General features: G+C 33.1%; 1 protein-coding gene across 1 annotated transcript in view; it reads right to left on the bottom strand.

The window, feature by feature from the left end:
• LOC149776053 (TPR repeat-containing protein DDB_G0287407-like) overlaps positions 1 to 22,341 on the bottom strand; it is a 76,222-nt gene extending 53,881 nt beyond the window's left edge. Inside the window, exons 1-6 of the mRNA XM_089942581.1 lie at positions 21,871 to 22,341; positions 20,516 to 20,730; positions 19,223 to 19,324; positions 16,332 to 16,407; positions 8,322 to 8,433; positions 3,167 to 3,399 (exon numbers count right to left, since the gene is read on the bottom strand). Of these exons, the coding sequence (XP_089798707.1) occupies positions 3,167 to 3,399; positions 8,322 to 8,433; positions 16,332 to 16,407; positions 19,223 to 19,324; positions 20,516 to 20,730; positions 21,871 to 22,341 (1,209 nt within the window). The remainder of the gene's footprint in view (positions 1 to 3,166; positions 3,400 to 8,321; positions 8,434 to 16,331; positions 16,408 to 19,222; positions 19,325 to 20,515; positions 20,731 to 21,870) is intronic.
• Between the last annotated feature and the right edge of the window lie 963 nt (positions 22,342 to 23,304).

Consider the following 23,304-nt stretch of genomic DNA (forward strand, 5'->3'; position numbering starts at 1 on the left):
CAAAATGTAGGATGCAGTGACCTTGCCTTGGTGTTGTTCTAATATGCAATTACAAAAACATTTAACATAATACATCAAAAAGTTTCAAAATAAAAAAAGATGCAAACCTAAAAATACGTATATCTAGATCACAGAGATGCATAAATATTGACTAGAAATGCATACAAGTTGTATATACAATTAAATGGTACTATTGTTTGACCTACATTTCATGGATCCGGTCTATGTTAAAGTAAGAAAAGAAGGTTAGTAATAAGGATTATATTATTTACTGACAATATAAAAGATATAGACAATACATGCTGACAATCTAATCTGCCCAGGATGGCTATCGTAGTGTCCTTGGGCAAGCTGATAATTTAAACAACCCAGGTTGGCTACCAAGGTGCATCCTTGGACAAGCTAATAATTCAATCAGCCCAGGTTGGCTACCAAGGTTCATCTTTAGGCAAGCTGACAATTCAACAAGCCCAGGTTGGCTACCAAATGTATCCTTGGGCAAACTGACAATTCAATCAGCCCAGGTTGGCTGCCAAGGTGCATCCTTTAGCAAGCCACCTATTCAATTAACCCAGTGTGGCTGCCATGGTGCATCCTTGGGCAAGCTAACAATTCGATCATCCCATGTTGGCTACTGTGGTGTCCTTGGGCAAGCTGAAAATTTAATCACCCCAAGTTGGCTTCAGTGGTGTATCTTTGGGCAAGCTGACAATTCGATCACCCCATTTTGGCTACTGTGGTGTTCTTGGCCAAGCTGACAATTTAATCAGCCCAAGTTGGCTTCGATGGTGTATCTTTGGGCAAGCTGACAATTCAATCAGCCCAGGTGGGCTACCTAGGTACATCATAAGGCAAGTTATTCAAATTGCCTCAGCATCAAGTTACCTATTTTAAGTTCTGTCCCATGAAAAACTCGAATGAATCCAAAAAGTTGTCCCTACTACTTAATTTTGAAAATATCACAGTCACAAATTACCTTTCCATATCAGTCATAAATTAAACATAACTACACAAATGTCAAAATGGTTTTTGTATAATAACATATAACATAAACTTAAAAACTCAAATAAATCTTACAGTTATAAATTTTGCAATTTAGGTTTTTTACAAGCTCTGAATGAATGCATTTAAAATTGGCACAGTTTTAGGACATTTCCATGATGTGCAAAATGGTTAATCATATCAAGCACAAAATGATAAACCATTTTCCAATTGGTTCCATGGTTTGCAGATTTCCAATCACCAGCGAAATCATAGAATAAATTATACAATGATGGCAATGCAATTGTATTTTTATATTTCGGTATATCACTATATAAGGAAATCACTGCTCTGAAGCAAATAATAAGGACTTGTGAGTTGTGGCAGTTCTAACAATTATGTGATTATAGTTCAGCTGGGCAGATTCAAAGGACTGTTCTTTTTAATTTTCAAACTTGTCTTATGGGAAAATAATAGACTTTGGATTGATTGACAGTAATTTTGCATAACAATGCCCTTAAACAATGCTGTAAATTTCAAGACACCTTGGTTCAAGATTCCAACACAAATTTTATTTCAAAACAAGAGCACAAACTCAACCTGAGGGTAACCAGGCAGACTGTTTATGCTGGATATACAACGATGATTGTTGTGTATATCTATATGATGTATATTGTATTCAAAAATAATGCTTTTATAAAGTCATTTTTGTCAATGACATTTTATTTAATGCTAATGTCCTATCAATAGGTTGTACTGTAAAGATGAATGATGAATAAAACATCATACTATTTCATTCATAAATTTTGAGGTTGATGAATGTAGATCCAGGGTGGACCTTAGTACTATGAGGTCAGACTGACGTAGTTCCTGATTGGCTAGATCTGGAACAGTAGGTGTTGACATTTTAATGGCATATTTTGACATTCCAATTAGTCACATAAAGCTTGCAATCAATTCTAGTAACTGTATACTTTAGTTATTGTCTTGTTAGGTTAACGTATTTTTCTACATAAGTGACATCAAAGGCAGAATACTCATTTATTAAGTTGATATTTGTCTTGAAAGAGTACTGGGAGGCCTGATTTATTTATTTAATTTGATATCATTTGGTGGAACTTCAGTAACATTTATTGAAAGATATAGATATATTAATATCCTTTGGATATACTGTGAAACATTCAGGACATTTTGGATTTAATTATTTGGATTTACCATGAAACACTTTGCACTTAATATCTTTTGTCTTATTGTAATTCAGTTAAAGGACATTTGGATTTTTAAACAGTGGTTCTTCTGTGGTGCATAAGGACATTGCAGTTTTCATTCAGAATACCTTTGGAATGAATCTGGATTACTTGGAATTGATAGAACCTTTTAGAAACTCATTCATCACTGCCAGTTATTTTTAATTCTTTCGTTCTGTATTTTGGGGAAAAATTTAAATTTTCAATTATACAAAATATGTTGGTATCACTCTTTCTTATTATGTAGTTTAAGCAACATGAAAAATTGCAGTGGCTTTAAAGAATGTTTCTTTAAAATTAGATGTTACTGATCAAATATACTGTTGATGAATATCCTTTACAAATATGAATATATTTCAGCATTATGGTAAATCATCCTGATGTATTGTGTAAAGCATGATAAACTCAATTCTCATCAATTTCAGAATTTTTCAGGTGGTGCCATATTTTGATATGAAAGTCAAAAATACTACAAGAAATAAATTACCTGAAAAAAAAACAAGTAATTGGTTCTCTTAAGTAGTGATTTGGAAATAGGTCATTTGATAGTTTTCTCTATTTTTCTTTCTATTTTATTTTTAAAAAAATTAATCTGGGAACACTATACTGAATTAAATTTGAATAAGTTCAAATGGAAAAGTGCCAGTTGTTACAAATAAAATAAAGACAGAAATATGGAAAGAGCATTGTTGTTTATTGTTGGTGCCTAAAATCTTGCATGAAAAAAAATAAAATAGTAACATTTTTGAAATTTATGTAAATCAGAAATTAATATGTTCAAAATCTGAGCACACGTGCAGGACCGTGGAATAGGTTGACGTAAACTTAATTTTTATCACCAACAAGAAAAAAGGCTTTGATCAAATTAAAGATCATCTCCCTAATTGCTAATATGCAATAAACCATTATTAAAAAGCTAATCAATTTATTGAGCATACCTGAGATCTCTGTATCATAAAAGTCTCATGCTCTAAGCATAGGCTTTCAGCAAGTGTCGGCTCAGACCCAATGTTATCAGCAGGATACTGGTATTCTAGCATGGCCTTAAAGTGATGAAGTACATCATTCCCCATATCTTCAAGATCAGTCAATATCACCTTGTCCTCCTCCTCCTTCTCCACAGAGCAGCTGTACTCCATCACTTGCCTTGGAAATTTCTCACGCAACTTGCCTGAAACCAGGAACATAATACCATGGGTTTAAAATCACTTGTCTGGCAGTTTGAACATCTAAAATTGTCACCAAAATATTGATTCCCACAAAGGAGATTATTCAATAAAGGTGACATCCATTCATAAAGGAGAACATAATCCATTCTTCTTAATTTGACATGCATATTCAACCTGGGTTACTGCTCAACAAAGAACAAAGTGTTCAGATCCCTTGAATGTCCTTCACAGAGACGTTAACAAGAAGACCACTTCCATAAGTGAAGCCTATGACTGAAGCATTGCTGTAAAACAAGAGACAGACCCAAGGTAAAAAAAAAACTGAGTAACCATGTCACAGAACAAACTGTCTTAGCTCATAATATGTAATCCACCCTAACGATAAAAAAATCTGGTTAGGGGTTACTTAGTGCATTGGCTTTATAGTGACTCATGCCAAGTATAATGAGAATATACTATCAAAGTGTTTGGGAAATACAGTGTATATACAAATGAAAAATGTAGCCCAACCATATAAAATTACTGACAACGCCTATGATGCAGATGATGGAAAAGAGATTGCTGTCTTGCTTCCCGATAACATCATCTCATCATCATAAATAGGTCTCCAATCAGTCAATATATTTGTACAGCAACAGATAAGAGAAAATAAATCATGCAAAGGAAGAAGGAAATATACAAACCATTTCAGCTACTAAAAACATGACAAAATATTTTGCTCAGTACAGTGCACCTATCTAATCGACAGCTATTGAAGAGAGTTCAAAAGTATTCAAAAGTACACCACTTCCACCTTACCACATCTGGGTTTAAGAAAGAAAAAAGTACAGAAATAAAGGCAGCAAAATATTTTTATTCAATTCCAATCTTTATTGTTTTAACCTGTTTTTTTAAAGGATGTGATAAAAAGGAATGCTGCTCCGATGTAACACAGCTCTTATCTGAGTCTAATGATCTAAAGAGAAGGGTTACATGGTTCGATAGTTAAGAATGAGGTCAACCTTTGAGAGCACATTTTCCCTGTTAAAAAAGGTTGACAAAATAAGAGCCAAAAGAATACAACCAAAAGCTTACAAATAATACATCATGCAATTGCAAAGAAGAAGAAGCTAGCTATATGAGGATTTTTTTCTCTTCTGCTGTCCATCTGTCTTATAGATGTATCATAATGGTATTATTAAGAAAAATGTACACTGTCAATCTGTCTGATAGATGTATTATAATGGTATTAATAAGAAAAATGTATGCTGTCCATCTGTCTTAAAGATGTATCATAATAGTATTATTAAGGAAATGTCTGCTGTCCATCTGTCACATAGATGTATCATAATGGTATTATTAAGAAAACTGTATGCTAGCCTCAAGGCCATTTAAAGTGTATGTTAATATGTTTCAGATGTATGCATGTTTCTGCGTATTTTGTTGTAATAACAGTCAGAATAGATCATTTTTGTATTGTTTCCATGCCAGGGCCAAAACAGTTTTCAAGATATATAAATGCATAAATCAATAAATGTACATTTTGGCACAGAGTAGAAAAACCATCCAGAATAATGGAAGGTCTAAATTAAGCAAAAATAACAAAATGACAAGAAACAACTACATGTCTAGAGTGACTAATGCTTGATCACAATTTGGAGCAAGCTAACAGCAAAAAAGTGCTATACTGCTTGGCTGTCTATCAACTGATTCATTGTTATATCAATATGTTGATACTTTGCTGTACCAATACACACAGCGATACAAGTGGTGGAGAATCAATATAAAATGATTCTTACCATATGCAAGTTGTTTTAATCGTTAGGAGTCATGAGTAATTATTAGCAGTTTTCCTTCAAAATTGTTATTCTTAAAATTTAGAATTCATCTGTGCAGTCTCAAACACTCATTTTTATTAGTAAAAACAAAAAAGACTATTGAGAACGCTCACGCACCCTCTACAAATTAACACAAAGTGACAATTTATAATATGGTCCAACCCCCCTACAAATTCCATGCTAATTATCTGATCGTAACAACATGTCCAGCATACAGGGTACATTCCAAATGTGTCTCCGGTATACAATTAGGTACTTTACTCATCATTTAATAATTGGTTTTATGCAAAATTTCTATGTTGATTTGTATCTTGTCTACTTTGATCAATTTAAAAGCTACACTGAAGTGTGTCATGTGGTGCAATATGTTACCTTGAACTGACACTGGTGGTTATTGTTTGTTTTGGTCCAAGTTAAACTACAAATCAAAACATACTGCAGCTTAATCCATGCATGACAAACAGTAAGTATTGGCAAAGCAACAGAGTAATTTTGTGCAAAAATTATTAATTGATCATATCAAAACATCTGTTTTCCAGTTAGGCAAATGATTACACATCTGGGTTCCTCAAGCTTGGCATGAATGGTAATGTCAAGGTATTGTTAAGGTGTAAACTAAATTTGATTGGCACATTGTGCCCTGGAACAAATATTATGTCTTAGTTTTAAAATTCCATCATCAAAGTTTTACAAATGTGTGTTTTAAATATGGGCTACCAAGAAACCCCAAATGGCTGATTCTGACTTGGTCCTGCTTCAGGTGATGATTTTGCTCATTAAATATTGTCTGATGATAGTGATGATGGCAATAATATTTAAAGTATATTAGATTACTGGAGCTGGAAAAGCATTAATGATGATAGCATTGAGTGATTTTGGAGCAAAAGTATCCAAATGATAATATATGTGAGCTCTGGAAATTGGTATATGACAACCATAAAGACCAGTTTCCTAACTTATTCAAGCTGACTAAGCCAACTATGTATATGCCCCTTCAGTCACAAGCACAGGTCACTATTCATACACAGATAAGGAACAGGATGTGCTCAGAAACAATGAACAGATTAATGCTTATACAACTAGAGGTGACATCGTTTAAAGATTTTGATTTCAGCAGAGCTCTAACAAGGTGGAGCAGAAAGAAAGTGAGACAGATATTGAAGTGTTAGGTAAGTGCTGAGCTATGGTCATTTCCTATTCCCCTCCTTTTTTTACTACCCCCTTATTTCAGCAAGAAAAGTTCCCTAGTTTAGATAACATCCTGGTAGCATCTCTACTTAAATTGTAAATGGGAAACAAATCTGGAATGTCTCTTTTTATGCAGAGATATTTAATCAGAGACTGAAGGTGCCAATGGGGTAGATAAAATCTAAGCACATAATCAGCTGATTTCAAACCACATGAATTTATCACCTTGTGTAAATTTTTAAAAAAATAATTATAGAAATGGTTTGGGTGTTGTCAATAGTTTTCCTTCTTTACTAACAAGTATCTGTAGTCACAGCAGGTTTTTGTACCTGCAGGAATTACATGATAGATTTTGTTGGTATTTATCCCATGAATTTACTTGTCGATGAGATTTTCTTTGCATGAGGAAATTGCATTATTTCTTTCTGAAGATAGCAAGGTAGTTCATTCCATGTTTAAGTGAGACATAGCACTAGTAATAAGATGTCTGTAAAGCATTCATGAAGTGCAAAGCAAAGGGCCTGCCTTAAAGACCTAAAAGGCTGAATAAAACTTAGACGACTAACAGGTAGTCTGTTTGAAAGTACTTTTTTTATTTTGTCATTGATGAGAACTGCAAATAAAGCTATGCTAACTGTATGTCTGTCTGTTATATCCATACGGGAAATACAACAATATCTTAACACACATTAAAGGGAACCAGCTACCTTCAAAAGATGGAAAGACCATCAAGTTCATATGTGTATGGATGTGTATTGTATCATAGGTTGTGTATCATGAATTGTATTGATATATGACATGGTATCATTTCACACCTACTATCCAAGTCTTTGTGAGAAAACAGTAATTCACGTCATACCTTATTTAGCAGTAATTACATTAATTTTTGCCAGATACTTTTTTTTCCCAGATACAAGTGTTGTTAGAAAAGCAAATATGAATGTACTTACATCATAAGATAAGGTGGTAGGAAGTTGTAAGGAATGTACTGACTGGAAATAAATAGATGCATGATTGGTTAAAGAGGGAGCTTTTGGACTAAAGATTTTCATTTGAGTAAAATTTGCCACTTGTTTGTATCAAGAATATATAAGACTTCTCTTTATGACAGTGACAGTCCAGCTCACTGGCCAACTTTACAATGGACTGAATAGTGTCGACTGGAGTTTGAATGGTTGACACATTTTGTGTTGACTTTTTTTCTGATATGGCTTTTATGATTGCTTGTTCCTTTTCTAAAGTAAGCTGCTTTGCCAACATTTTGGATGGTACAAATATTGCACATCAGGATAATAGATAATATTTAACTGACAAACACTAAGCCTTTGGTTGATTATTGCAAGAAACTCCCACTGATGATGTCATGAAAATATTAGTCTTGGGCACCTACTGATTCGACAATGTCTCTACATCTACCTATGCATTAGACAATGTCTTGACATCTACCTAAGCATTAGACAATGTCTTTACATCTACCTACAGATCAGACAATATCTTTATATCTGTATGTTTCTCTTTCCTTACTATGATTTGAAATTCAACTGATTATACACAAGGTGGTCAATTAAGTTTTATATTTATTGGTAAGTGACTATAGGTGTTTCCTTGAAAACCTCCTTAAGACATGCTGGAAAAGCAATATTGTGCCAGTGTCTACTAAAATTTATCCTATGTTGAGGGCATCTGGTATGCTGTTGTGAGATGTCATTTAGTGCTTACAACACATTTTAGATGCAGAAAAGGACTAACTAAAAAGTTATGGACATCCAAAATAAAATATTAAGAATCACATACACCCATCTCTGAAAATCAATTTTCAAAGTCCTGAGTATCCGTACCTGCCCAGTGTCTTAGGTTACAATTCAGATGTCATTTATGTCGGGGTGTCTTTCAATGCATCTTTCACTGCACATACAAACCTTTAAGAATTTCCAAAGAGTGTTTCTTATCAGCTTCCTTCTCAGTGTAGACTTTCAAAACATTATCTTTACATTTATAGAGGAATTCAGGCTTCCTGAACATAAAAAGGGCCTGTAAAAAATGGAAAATGTTAAAAAATAAATTGTATTTATTGATAATTCAATCTTAATTATTCATTGGAGTAATAGTGACAATATTAACCTTTTTCAGTCAAAAGAGCATTTATTTCCATTTATTATAAATCAAAGATCGTTTGAATAAGATGTTGTTTGTCTGTATCTTTGGATTAAAATGATTGATAAGGTTGAGACCATGGGTCTATCATTTGCAATAATGAGAGAAAAGGACAGAGTGATAGAGAAATAGTTTCTCTGTCCTATTTTCATTATTATCATTGAGCTGTCAATCAAAAATAGAAAACATTATGATTAAACAACAATGATAAAAGCTGAGCATAAACTATTTTTACAATGGGACTTTTGATAATTTTATTTTAAGAGATAGATTGGCTTTTATAGAAGAATATGTATTAGTAGAATGTACATATTGTTTAGAGTCAGCCAAGTGCATATATCCATTAAAGGCCACCAAGTACATTCCTTTAAAAATGAATATGCAGGTCCCCCACCCCCTAGGCAATACCAAAGTTGTACTGAATAATGACTGATTTCGTTCCTTCATGTCCATCAAAACTTATTTATGATTATTTGGTATGGATCTCTGCAGATTCTTAGTTATTACCCAGGGCAACATTCCTCTGCCCCATGGGCAAAATATGAGGCTATCATCGAAAATCCCATCATTTTATGTTATAGCCCTGGCCTTGATGATGATACATGTCAACTATCAGCTCTATGACTGTAATATTTAGTAGACTGCTTTCAATTTTACGAAATCTTCTCCCTTAAACCAACATCTGACTTGAAATCCAATTTTTAAAACTGACATGCATATCCACAGCCCATCTCACCATTTATAGCCCCCAAAGTTTGTATCTTCAACACACATGCTGTGCTACTAATGAATAGACAGGTGGTCAGACAGAGGTACAGATGAGCAGGATGAAATAATCCCTGCCTTCTTTCCGAAAGATGAAGATATAATAAGCAATTATTGAAAATATAGACACAAGACTGGATGTTTGCACAGTATAGAAATAACTATTTATTTTATTTATATAGTTACAATATGATACCTGCAAATGTCTTTGCAGAGACCACTATGTGCAAATTTTGCTACAACTTTAAACAATCAATCAATCAATTCAATCAATTCAATCAATCAATCAATTCAATCAATCAATCAAAACTATATTTTTGGCTATAGTGAATGACTAGGAATCAATGTATAATGTTAAGATAATGTATGCTCTTCACAAAGTAGCTAGGTTATTTGTAATACACATAAATCTCCCTAAACTATCTCTCTGTAATAAACAGAAATCTCCCTGAACTATCTCTCTGTAATAAAGAGAAATCTCCCTGAACTATCTCTCTGTAATAAGCAGAAATCTCCCTGAACTCTCTCTCTGTAATACAGAGAAATCTCCATGAACTATCTCTCTGTAACCTGATATTCTCTGCAGACTGGTCACATATATATTATACAAAGAACCTCCATAAACTGACTTCTCTATTACCTGACCTACTCTGAGATAGTCAAATATTTTTTACAAATAGTAACCTCTTTAAAACTTGTAACTCTGTTACCTGTCTTCCTCCGTAGACTGGTCACATATTTAAGTCCCTGGAATAAAGCCAGTCTCAAACTAATTAAACCATTTTTGTACCAGCCAACTTGAAAACTGGGCGAAACATCAGTTTTGGAAGTTTGATCATAATAAATTACCATGATACTAGACATCACTGAATACTAAACAACCCAAGCATACGCTTGTTACATTCAGAAAGGTCAAAGTTTGATAAAAGCTGATTTTGGCCCCCAAATAAATTAGTGATAAATTAAAGTGATTGTGAGAGTATTATTTATATGGTTATGCAGTATCTACTGTAGGATATACATGATATAATGAAATAGTGTGAAATTAAATCTTACTCTTGGTCTTAAATAAGCCTCTGTTCATTCAAAACATAATACTTTGTCATATTTCTGACTCTTTGAAGTCCTCAAAAACTAAACGTGCATTCAAGAACACATCTGAAATTTTGATGGAAGATACTTTTGTAACCATCTAACATATATGCAGTTTTATGCATGTTCTCATTTGCACTCATCATTAACAAGCAGAAACATGAAAGTAAAATGCATAATTAATTAGACCACCTGTCATGTTCATCACCATACAACTTCACAGTAACATGAAATGTCATTCCTTTAAATAAAACTGACATTCAAATGTTGGTTGCTATTTGCAATGGCAATTGTAATTTTCTCTCTTTATATTTCTGGTTGTGTTTTGAGGCATTCTTTAGCAGAAATCATAAATGGAAAATCTGAATGAGAGAATCTAAATATATAAGAGGCACACTAAAAAATGACATTTACAACAAAATGATGCAAAAGAAAGGAATGATGGTTTGAAATAAATTTCCCATCTATTTCACAGTCAGTTGCATTTATTATCTATTTTGTTTACTCTTCTATGATTTCAAATTTACCAGGCACTCAGGAAATAGGATCATAACATGAATAATAACGTAAATCACTCCCATGTATTAAATTTATGGATTCAGAACTAAATCAAGTTAAAATACAGCATCATCATTTCAATTTCTTTAATTATTTTAGTACCTAGGTTTAAATTATTATCTGTAGATGGGATTTAAAACTGACAAACTCAGTAGTGTACAGGCACATTTTAACACACACTATTGATTTCAACAATTTTCAAAGTAACATTTATTGAAGAACAGGATTATGGTATAACCTTTTTACTTTTAGTGCAATGATTTGCATAAAATTTGTTTTTATTCATTAAATAAAAGAGCAAACAAAAAGCATATAATTCAAACTTTGAAGATATCTATCACTCTACAGAAACTCACCTGGCCATATATTTTGTTTATATATAGTAAATTGTCAACACACCAGACCCATGGTGTAAAGGTAAAACAGTTTCTTTTTATAAGCACTAACATGTCAGACAGTAACTGTTTGACCCCAAACCATAGCCTTTTTTATTACCTTGTTTCTTTTGCTTTTGTTTTAAATATAAATAAGTTTATATTTATTTTGGTTTCTGTAATTCATGTGCATTCTGATCTCACCATTTCTTTCTTCTGTCTTAATTTCCATTTGATTCAGGTTTCTGATAAATAACTCAAAATTCCAAAGATCTTGAGTTTGAAATTTAAAAATAACTCTTGAAGTAGTTTTTAAAAAATACTGCTAGTTAAACGGTTGCTTAAGCCTTACTGTTGTCAAAAAATCCTGCTGGTGGGGTTGGGTGGGGTATTAGCATCATTTCAAAGACATACATTTGATGGCTACATCCTGCTGTGAAAGTGGAAGCTAAGAGACTTTCTCAACGACACACCAAGACAGCCGGACCTGTACTGTGACTTCAGAAGGTATCGCACCTGTGATTATGAGCTACCACATGAGCAACCATGTTCCCATACCCCCCCAAAAAAAATAATATGGTCAGACCCTAAGTCATACAAGCTGGCACATGTCTCATGTAAATTTAATTGTAAAAGATTATTTTTGGCATTTTTCATAAAGTCACCACACAACTGCCAAAAATATATGGCTGTACAAACCATAATGGACCTGGGCAATTGTCACATGAGACTTGTGAACATTAATTTTAGGTCATAATGCCTTATATGCTTTAACTGTTACAAGGGAATGATTTTGATTATTAGTTATACACTCAAGCAACAGACTGCTATTGCTACTGCATAAAAGGTCTTCATATATAAGTCAGTGTTAAATATATAAACAAAATGGTTTCAAATAAAAACAAATATCGGTGTCAGAAATAAATAAATGTACATAATATAAATATATATGTCACTTAGAGAATGTTGCAAAATAAAAAGTCATATTGCTATGTACACTGTACAATCATTGATGGTTAGGCATACTATGTGCAAATGCAGAATTTTAGATGTATCTCTTTTTGGCAGTCAGCTTTATGGGGTTGTGTTAGCGACACTGTCTATAATCCATGAAAATAGGAGAAAGCCAATGTCTTTTTAACAGTGAATTTTCTTAACTAAAAGCAATCCTGGATAAGAATTAAATACATATTTGGGGAAAAAAGAAGGACCTTTATCTATATGAGTTTCATTGTATATGAATGTTCATGATCATTTCATCATTTGAGTTCATGAACAAATATTCATGAAAGTTCCTCAGCTTTAAGAATTTTGATAAATCATGTACATGAAGTTCATGAACACACTGATGAACTTTAATGAACTATTATAATATCTTTAAAGTTCCTGAAATGTCAAGAGCTTGGTTCATGAACAGTTCAAGTACTCTGATGCAAAACCGAATCTTAAAAATGTATATGAAATCTCTATAAAATTATATTCATAAAACATTTATGAAAATTCATCATACAAACTTCTCACCATTTTAATTTAATATAAATAAAGGTGAATATTTTTCTTTTTTTTAAATGATATGATACTGTATAAATGTTCATTGAGATCATTTATTCAGTACTTGTGTACTTAACCTGATTAGTTCTGGATTAATATGGGAAAATATATATTTTCTGGCCAGCATGAACAATTTGTATTTGCTATAAAAGCTTTCAGTGACTTTGTTCTAACATTTTTGTCCATTACTGTCATAAAAACTGCATATTCTATTGACTTAGTCACTGGTTGCCAACTTGCCGTAAAAAACGAAATATGTAAACAATGATTATCCTGATTGGATGATTGTGAAAGAAGACGTGATATGATTAGTTAATATGTGTACAAGATTTCAGCAGTTGAGCCTCTGTTTCCCCACAAAAGAAAGGGCATGCAAACGGTTCTGCAACAAGTAAAAACCTCAAACAAGAACCGTGGACTCCTGTGGAATGGACAGATGAGAATATTTTCAAAATCTTTTTTTAAAATTAACTAGAAGTGCAGAGAAGCAATTATGAAGAATATGAAGGAAATGATTTGGTGAGAGCAAAATTTGGCAGAAAAGAGTTACAACTCAGCTAGGATCATCAAAATTATGGTTAGTATCTTTTTCTTGGTCATTTGTGATTATTTCAATGGATATTTTATTGGTTTTTATATGTCATCATCTTAGTTTTAACCAAACTAATGATACATGATTTTGTTCAGACCTAATTTAAAGTTGCTCTTCGAATTTTTGAAAATCACTAAACATTACCCTACCCTCCCCTTTTCGATATCTATACCAGATGCGGCACTGCATCTATGATAGGGATTGAGATGTTCGATATTGTTTTCTTTTTCATGACATCACTATTTCTATGATCTGATAATTTGGTAATTTAAAACAACAACAAAAAACTAAAATAGTTATTGTGTCCAATTGTACACAATACAGGTGCAAATAACAACGTCATGAAACCAGAAGCAGCTATACATGACATGCAGAGTCAGAATAGATGTATTAGTGTCATACTAAGGGCCTATACTACACAGTGACATTTTATCAAAAGAAAATGGTGAAAATTTTTGAAAGAATAAAACAGCTGTTATCTATCTATCTATCTATCTATCTATCTATATATATATATATATATATATATATATATATATATATATATATATATATAATATATATATATATATATATATATATATATATATATATATATATATATATATATATATATATATATATATATATATATATATATATATATATATATGGTTATTTAATGTAACGATGTTGGCAAAAAGCAATTTCATTTTTTATTGATTAAAACATCTGACTCCTGTGCCTATACCTATGGGTAGCCAGCTTCAGTTAAAATACAACTTAAAGTGGCAAAATTATCTAATAATATAAATGCTCAGTAAGTTGAAAATAAAGTGTAAGGGATTAAATAATTCTGAGTTGGATCATAATTATTCCATTAAATAATGTGGGCTACAAAAATAATGTGCTAAAAGCAGACGACAATGTTGATCAGAGGTTATCTGTAATTAACTAACATTATCTTTCTTTCAGATCAGACAACAGAAAAGTAAAATTATTAGAGGATGAAGTTTGTAGGTTAAGGAGGAAAATTTGATGCCAAGACAGAAGAGACATTAAATAGTCAAAGAGCAATGTCAAAGAGCCAAACAGTAATCGAATGGTGACATTCAGCTGTGACAATGGGCAGGATCTGATTATATTATAGTCCCTGAACATCTTCACAAGAGAGTTATCTGACACTGGTCAGTCTCTGGGAAAAAGATTGGTCAAGTCAGGAGAAACCCCAGTGGAAAGACAGCCCCTTGATGATGAAATATGCTTCAACAGTTGATTGCACACAACTGCCCCAATATCTCTTGAAAATTTTTATCGCTTGTCAGTTTACATGCTCTTTGTTGCATATTAGAAATTTATCTGAAATTAATTACCATTTATAAGATACAGTAATGGGTTGCATTTTATACCGTTTATGAGACACAGTAATAGGTTGCATTTTATACCGTTTATAAGATACAGTAATAGGTTGCATTTTATACCGTTTATAAGATACAATAATAGGTTGCACTTTATACCATTTATAAGATAGTAATAAGTTGCATTTTATACCATTTATAACATACAGTAATGGGTTGCATTTTATACCGTTTACAAGATACAGTAATAGGTTGCATTTTATACTGTTTATAAGATACAGTAGTAGGTTGCATTTTATACCATTTATAAGATACAGTAATAGGTTGCATTTTATACCATTTATAAGATAGTAATAAGTTGCATTTTATACCGTTTATAAGATACAGTAATGGGTTGCATTTTATACCGTTTACAAGATACAGTAATAGGTTGCATTTTATACTGTTTATAAGATACAGTAGTAGGTTGCATTTTATAATGTTTATAAGATACAGTAATGGGTTGCATTTTATACCGTTTATGAGACACAGTGATAGGTTGCATTTTATACCATTTATAAGATACAGTAATAGGTTGCATTTTATACCGTTTATAAGATACAGTAATAGGTTGCACTTTATACCATTTATAAGATAGTAATAAGTTGCATTTTATACCGTTTATAAGATACAGTAATAGGTTGCATTTTATACCATTTATAAGATACAGTAATAGGTTGCATTTTATATCATTTTAAACCACCTACATCTAAGTTTATTTTATGATTTAGGATGAAATAGGTATTTGTGAGTTTGTCAGATAATACATTTTTTGTATATGAACTGTTCATCAAGTCATGAATTATTCATGAGAAACTTTCTTCATCATAGTTCATGAATTTATTCATGCATTTGTTCATGCATTTGTTCATGAATGATGATGACCAAATTTGTGAACTTTTATGAACTGTTCTTGAATTCAGTTCGTGAATATTTCATGAACTGTTCAAGAACTGTTTGTGAAGTGTTGGTTCATGAACAGCTCATGAATACATAATTTCATGAAATGACCATTTAAGAATAATTCGTTAACCTTTAGATGAACTTTCATGAATGGTTCAAGAACCAGGTTTATGAACCATTCAAGAACAGTTCATGCCAGTTCATGAATTACTCATGATCATTTTGTAGGGGAAAGGAATCGATGGGGTACCAAAATCATCCCTTATTGAACCTTGTCCTTTGTAATCTTGAGCAAGAAGGTATTCCAAGGGAACATAGTGAATCAATTTAATATATTTACCAGATAATCAGTAAATCAACTAATATATTAACCAGATAATTGGTAAAATAACTGCAACATGCTCATATCACATATCTGCCATCAATAAGAAATTTAAAGCATTTTTTTTACATACTATTAATTTGTGTATAAAGCTCCAAATAAGATTTAGTTCAAGATAGTAACTCTTTCATTCTCATCACCTCTTAGCCTTTTGACAATTTCTTCTTAAAAGACTGACTTACATGTGGGTTCCTGTCCCAATATGCTCCAACAAAAATCTCCCAGGAAGTAGCAGACAGACCAGGAATCCACTTATATCTGGAACAAAAACATTCAGGAAAATGACATCAAGGCATACTAATAAATTTTTTTATGTATTCCATGGAATTTGTTTTGTCAAAAACAGATAGGGAAAATAATGAGGTAATAACACATTTGATTTATGAAGAAATATGTTTAAGGATTATACAGCCTTTCTGTGAATGGTGAAACAAAGATCAAGACTTGTATCTGTAAACGAATTAAAAGTTGTTGGAATCTGAAGGCATTGGATCCTACAGATTGTGTGTTTATAGTTATGGGGTTACCAGAATGTTGCTGGGTGTGGGCTAGCATATGTAGAACTCAGGAGGGCCAGTACACTACTCCATTATGTGACAAATTCAGGCAGTCCTATAGACTACTCATGACCATTATATATTGAATTCAGACATCCCAATAAACTACTCCATTATATGTTGAATTCAGGCAGCCCAATAGACTATTCCATTATATGTTGAATTCAGGCAGCCCAATGGACTGCTCCATTATATGTTGAATTAGACTACTCTATTATATGTTTAATTCAGGCAGCCCAATAGACTACTCCATTATATGTTTAATTCAGGCAGCCCAACAGACTACTCCATTATATGTTTAATTCAGGCAGCCCAATAGACTACTCCATTATATGTTTAATTCAGGCAGCCCAATAGACCACTCCATTATATGTTGAATTCAGGCAGCCCAATAGACTACTCCATGATATGAAGAATTCAGGCAGCCCAATAGACTACTCCATGATATGAAGAATTCAGGCAGCCCAATAGACTACTCCATGATATGAAGAATTCAGGCAGCCCAATAGACTACTCCATCATATGAAGAATTCAGGCAGCCCAATAGACTACTCCATCATATGATGAATTCAGGCAGCCCAATAGACTAATCCATTATATGTTGAATTCAGGCAGCCCAAAAGATTACTCCATATGCTGAATTTAGGCAGCCCAACAGACTACTCCATCATATGAAAAATCCAGGCAGCCCAATTAAGACTATTCCATTATATGATGGATTCAGGCAGCCCAACAGACTACTACATCATATGATAAATTCAGGCAGCCAAATTAAGACTAATCCATTATATGATAAATTCAGGCAGCCCAATTAAGGCTATCCCATTATATGATGAATTCAGGCAGCCCAATAGACTACTCCATCATATGATAAATTCAGGCAGCCCAATTAAGGCTATTCCATTATATGATAAATTCAGGCAGCCCAATTAAGACTACTCCGTCATATGATAAATTCAGGCAGCCCAATTAAGACTATTCCATTATATGATGAATTCAGGCAGCCCAATTAAGACTATTCCATTATATGATGAATTCAGGCAGCCCAATTAAGACTATTCCATTATATGATGAATTCAGGCAGACTCTTTGACTAATCCACAATATGCTGCATTCTGGAAGCCCCATGAATTATTACTGTACATGATATATTGTCTAATATTATTGAGGCAGATCCATTCAGAGCTTAGAAAATCAATATAAAATATAAAACAGACTGAGTGAAGAAAAAAACATATTTTATAAGCAACACACTCTTTCTTGAATTGTCCTTTGCTAACCATGTTTAGAATCATTTTTCTTTACATGCACTAGGTATGAATGTTTAGCATTTTACCTCCCCCAACCCCACCATAACTGCCATCACTTTGTTGAGAACTGGTTGTGTGTCTGTGTGCATATGTGTGTGCATACATGTGTGCATTCATGTGTTTGTGTGTGTGTGATTTAATGGCATGTTGCATTGTGTATATTTACAGTTAAATTCTAAAAATACAAACTAAGGTATAAAAGCAAAACTTATAGGATATTAAACCCTTCCAAAGAAATGGTAAAAGATGTTAAATTCACAAAAAGGTATGCAACATAACTGGTACTAAATAAAAAGCCCTTTAAATAATGTGTCCAAATTTTTTACACAAACCAGTCTTTTAAAGGTCTCTAGTATTACATTATTTTAAGGCTTAATAATTGAGTTCAAATAAAAAACATCTGTCTGACAGCATGGAAGTTGATACACTCAACAAGAATGTGTTCCATTGTCAAAGGTCACTGACAAGATATAAACTATGGTAGCATTTCCATTGTCAAAGGTCACTGACAAGATATACTATGGTAGCAGTTCTACTGTCAAAGGTCACTGACATGGTAGCAGTTCTACTGTCAAAGGGCACTGACAAAATATACACTATGGTAGCAGTTCTACTGTCAAAGGGCACTGACAAGATATACACTATGGTAGCATTTCCATTGTCAATGGGCACTGACAAGATATACACTATGGTAGCAGTTCCAATGTCAATGGGCACTGACAAGATATACACTATGGTAGCAGTTCTACTGTCAAAGGGCACTGACAAGATATACACTCTGGTAGCAGTTCTCCTCTCCCTTCATGAGATACACGAGTCAGGTGTATGTGATGCGGTTATAAGTGGATAAATATGAAAGTACAGTCCTACCTGACCTAGGTATCATCTAGAACCTCTCAAGTGTTGTCTTACCTGGCCTTAATATCATCTGGAAACTCTCAAGTGTTGTCTTACCTGGCCTTAATGTCATCAAGAACATCTCAAGTGTTGTCATACCTGGCCTTAATTTCATCTAGAACCTCTCAAGTGTTGTCTTACCTGGCCTTAATGTCATCCAGAACCTGTCAAGTGTTGTCTTACCTGGCCTTAATGTCATCTAGAACCTCACAAGTGTTGTCTTACCTGGCCTTAATGTCATCCGGAACCTGTCAAGTGTTGTCTTACCTGGTCTTAATGTCATCTGGGACCTCTCAAGTGTTGTCTTACCTGGCCTTAATGTCATCTGGAACCTCTGAATATTCTGGAACCCATCCATATCTCTCAGAAAGAATGTTCAGAAAGTAGGGGTAGGTGTTTTCCTCCCGACACCTGGTTTTCAAAGAAAAGACTCTACTTGAGAAAAGAGCAGTTACTGTGAGCTAACTTTCTCTCAAGCTACAACATGCTTTTGGACTGTAATGTCAAATATGTTTTAGCAGTTGTTCTGCAGATCTGTCATTCCTTATACATGCACCCATTTTTCTTAAAGTAAATTTGTGGCTATTGAATTTTGCAGATGTGAACCTCAAGTAAATTCCACAAAAAAAGAAAAGCATATAAAGTAGTTTACAAGATAAAGCTGCATTAAATGGTGAAACTGAATAAGTATACAGTATACTAACTAGTATGTAAATTGATAATCAATAAAATGGCATATAGAAGTATACAGTATACTAACTAGTTTGTCAATTGATAACCAATAAAATGACCTATAGACATATACAGTATACTAACTAGTTTGTCAATTGATAACCAATAAAATGACCTATAGACATATACAGTATACTAACTAGTTTGTCAATTGATAACCAATAAAATGACCTATAGACATATACAGTATACTAACTAGTTTGTCAATTGATAACCAATAAAATGACCTATAGACATATACAGTATACTAACTAGTTTGTCAATTGATAACCAATAAAATGACCTATAGACGTATACAGTATACTAACTAGTTTGTCAATTGATAACCAATAAAATGACATATAGAAGAGAAAAAAAATGTCTGCATATGTATTTTCTTCTTTTGAAATACTGCTTCCACTTTAATACAATTGTATAATTTCACATGATCTATCTTACAAACATTTACAAACAGCATACTTATGCATAATTTCCTTCCATTTTTTGTAGGTCGCAATTTGACCTCAGCTTTATTTTAGTCCCAGGGGTCATTTATATAGATCACATATCCAAATTCAATCACATGACAAGTACCTACAAATAAATTCTTCAAGCTGTTATGTTTTGGAGACATATTTAAAATGACTCTATATACCCATCATCAGAGAGACCCTTAAATCTGACTGCAGCTCTGAAAGTCAATCTATGCCAGATTTATTGTGCATGTGATCCCACCACTACCAAAACATGCCCCATGGCTGAACATCTGCACAACTGGACTTGGGCTCAAACCCAGGTTCTGCCAACTCTAAACAGATTTAAACTACCAAACTGATACATCAGCTAAGTTCAAATACAGTTTAATGCTGCCAGTGTGAACACTAAATTTACCTGTCAATTTCAGACAAACAGGCCAGTAATATTTCCCTTGTGTCTGCATCCTTTGGAACACCCCAGCGAAGGTCACACTCAACTAGTCTTAGTTTTCTCTCCTCACACCACTGACGTAGCTGAGGGAATACAATCTTAACAAGATGATCTCTCTCACTAGACATGTCCTTAAAGGTGCTGCTCACAAACAGACGGACAGTCTTCCAGGTCTTTCTCTGAATCAAAGAAATATAAAATTTCTGGACCAGTTATTTTTGAAAATAGTATTAACAAACAAAAAAAAAATAGCTATAATAAACACGGGGAAATCTACTTAGTTTACATGATTCTTTTCTGAGAAATTACAAAAAAACTTGCCTTATCAAACAAGACTAGTATATAATGAAACCCTGCTTATAGTGAACAACATTCAGGAATCACTTTACAAGTTTAACAGTGTATTTTATCAGCACCTAAGATGAGTAAATTACAAGGAGAATGGACTCACCGTACCTAGCTCACCAGATACCTTCCCTATTTTGGACTCACCATACTTAGTTCACCAGATACCTTCCCTATTTTGGACTCACCATACCTAGCTCACCAGATACCTTCCCTATTTTGGACTCATATGATACCTAGCTTACCAGATACCTTCCCTATTTCGGACTCACCATACCTAGCTTACTAGATATCTTCCTTATTTTGGACTCACCATACCAAGCTCACCAGAAAACCTTCCCTATTTTGGATTCACCATACCTAGCTTACCAGATACCTTACCTATTTTTTTATGCAAATGAGGTTCCATGTATACTGTAAGCGCAGAGTTGCTTAAGAAGTTAGAGAATTGCATTCATTTTCCATATTTTGTAAACGTCACTGCTCCTGCGTTTCATCATTAATATCAGCAATAAATGTATCATTTTATTGGCAAAAGATGTCACAGTCCATTGATATAATGTCTTGTACATTTAAGCAAACGTTTTGGAAAAATGAGACTTAAAATATTAATTTTCAATTTGCAATGAAAACAGGAATCATGACTTTGTGTACACCACATAAAAAGGTATATCCAAGCTACCTGAACCAAATTTAGCTATATACATCATGTACATTGAAAAATGCATCTCTGCTAATATGAAGTCAACAATTAGCCATTCTGACACTTCAACAGAATAAATACTGAACTCATTATATAAGTCAAAAGTAAAACTAGAAAACATCAAACAAATTAACGCCATGCCTCCCCACCAATTTCATGCAAAACTAGTTGAATTGCAAAACTTAAAAAAAGTGTTAAAAATGTACAGATGGTGAAGAGTAACAATGTATTGCGTTTTTCAAACAAAAACACTGATTGCAAATATGGTTACCTGTGTCTCTGGGACAATTTTTGGATCAGATTTGACTCTAAGCCTGTCTACATAATCTGGCCACACAGTAGTCTTGTCCTCCAATGAGAGACCTTCCAAAAGGTTTGCTATGTCGACATCCTGCCAGCGGTTGACTTCCACCATTTTTTTCAATGGGACTGTCTCCCTCTTACTCACATTATTCTGTGCAGTCAGTGCACTGTTTTCTTTTCCCTTCTGTCCTTCTGCTGTTTGGTTGCTAGATTTCTTGGTTGTGTATTCAGTATGGTTAGGTGACTCCTGAGTATCTTGCTGTTGATAGGTTGATTTCTCAATGTCTCTAACCTGATTGGTTGATTTACCAGTCTCCTTAGTTTCATTGGTTACTTGTAGCAGATTTGATTTCTGCTCTACAGAAGCAAATGACAGGACACTATTGTTGTTAGTTTTGCCCTCTTTTCCTATTGCTAGGCTGGACTGACCACATCCCATTTCCAAGCTTCACTCACTAGGATACAATAGATAAGATGTACGTCAAAATCTCATAAAACATTAAGGGAATCCATCCAATTAATGAATTACTAAAAAAGAGAATGATGCAAATTATTCGCAGAATAACGCAGCATGTGTGATGAGTTCTCTAGAAAGAGTGCATAAAATTATGTAAAAGAAGATATTGGACTTAAAAATCAGATTTTTTCAATAACCCACAGGATCACCAGAATAATATTTTTACTGATAATGATAAAATCAAATCCAAACCAGTTCAGTTTCTAATTCAACATATGTTATTCATTAATATCATCTCAAAACAATGACAAATGTATTTCCCGAAAGACTTGTGAACAAAAAAAACCAACAAAACACACTTTTGTGTTTCTCCAAATAATCAGTATAAAAGGTTCACACCATAGCCTCTCCTGTACCATGTATCAACCATTTGTGTTCATTTTCCCAGCATTTCTGGTACTTTCTTCATTTCATCTTTTGATCATATTCACAATCATGATCTCTCTTGTCATCATCTAATCTCTGCCACTTCTGTGGCATTGCACACCTTGCAAAAACAACAGCATGTTAACAAATGACACTGCAAAATGCATTGAATGTTTACTGTAATTCATGTAAATATTTAAATAATTCTGGATTATTCATCATTTCAACTAACATGACCTTTTAAGATTTGTCAATACTAGGCAGATACCCTATATGTTTTCTTACTATCAATGCTAATATTAGTGGACCTTTTGTAGTTACACGAGTGAAGACTGTTTTCACAAACATTACACTAATTTACTTGGCAAGTGAATAAGTGGTTCAACACAAGTCCATTTTTGCCATGATCATTTATTGTTAAAAAATGCACATGATCATGATATAATAATTATAATAATTATATATATATATATATATATATATATATATATATATATATATATATATATATATACATAT

This window comes from Sinohyriopsis cumingii, chromosome 18 (genome assembly GCF_028554795.1).
Source record: "Sinohyriopsis cumingii isolate HCF-2022 chromosome 18, ASM2855479v2, whole genome shotgun sequence".
NCBI classification, from domain to species: domain Eukaryota; kingdom Metazoa; phylum Mollusca; class Bivalvia; order Unionida; family Unionidae; genus Sinohyriopsis; species Sinohyriopsis cumingii.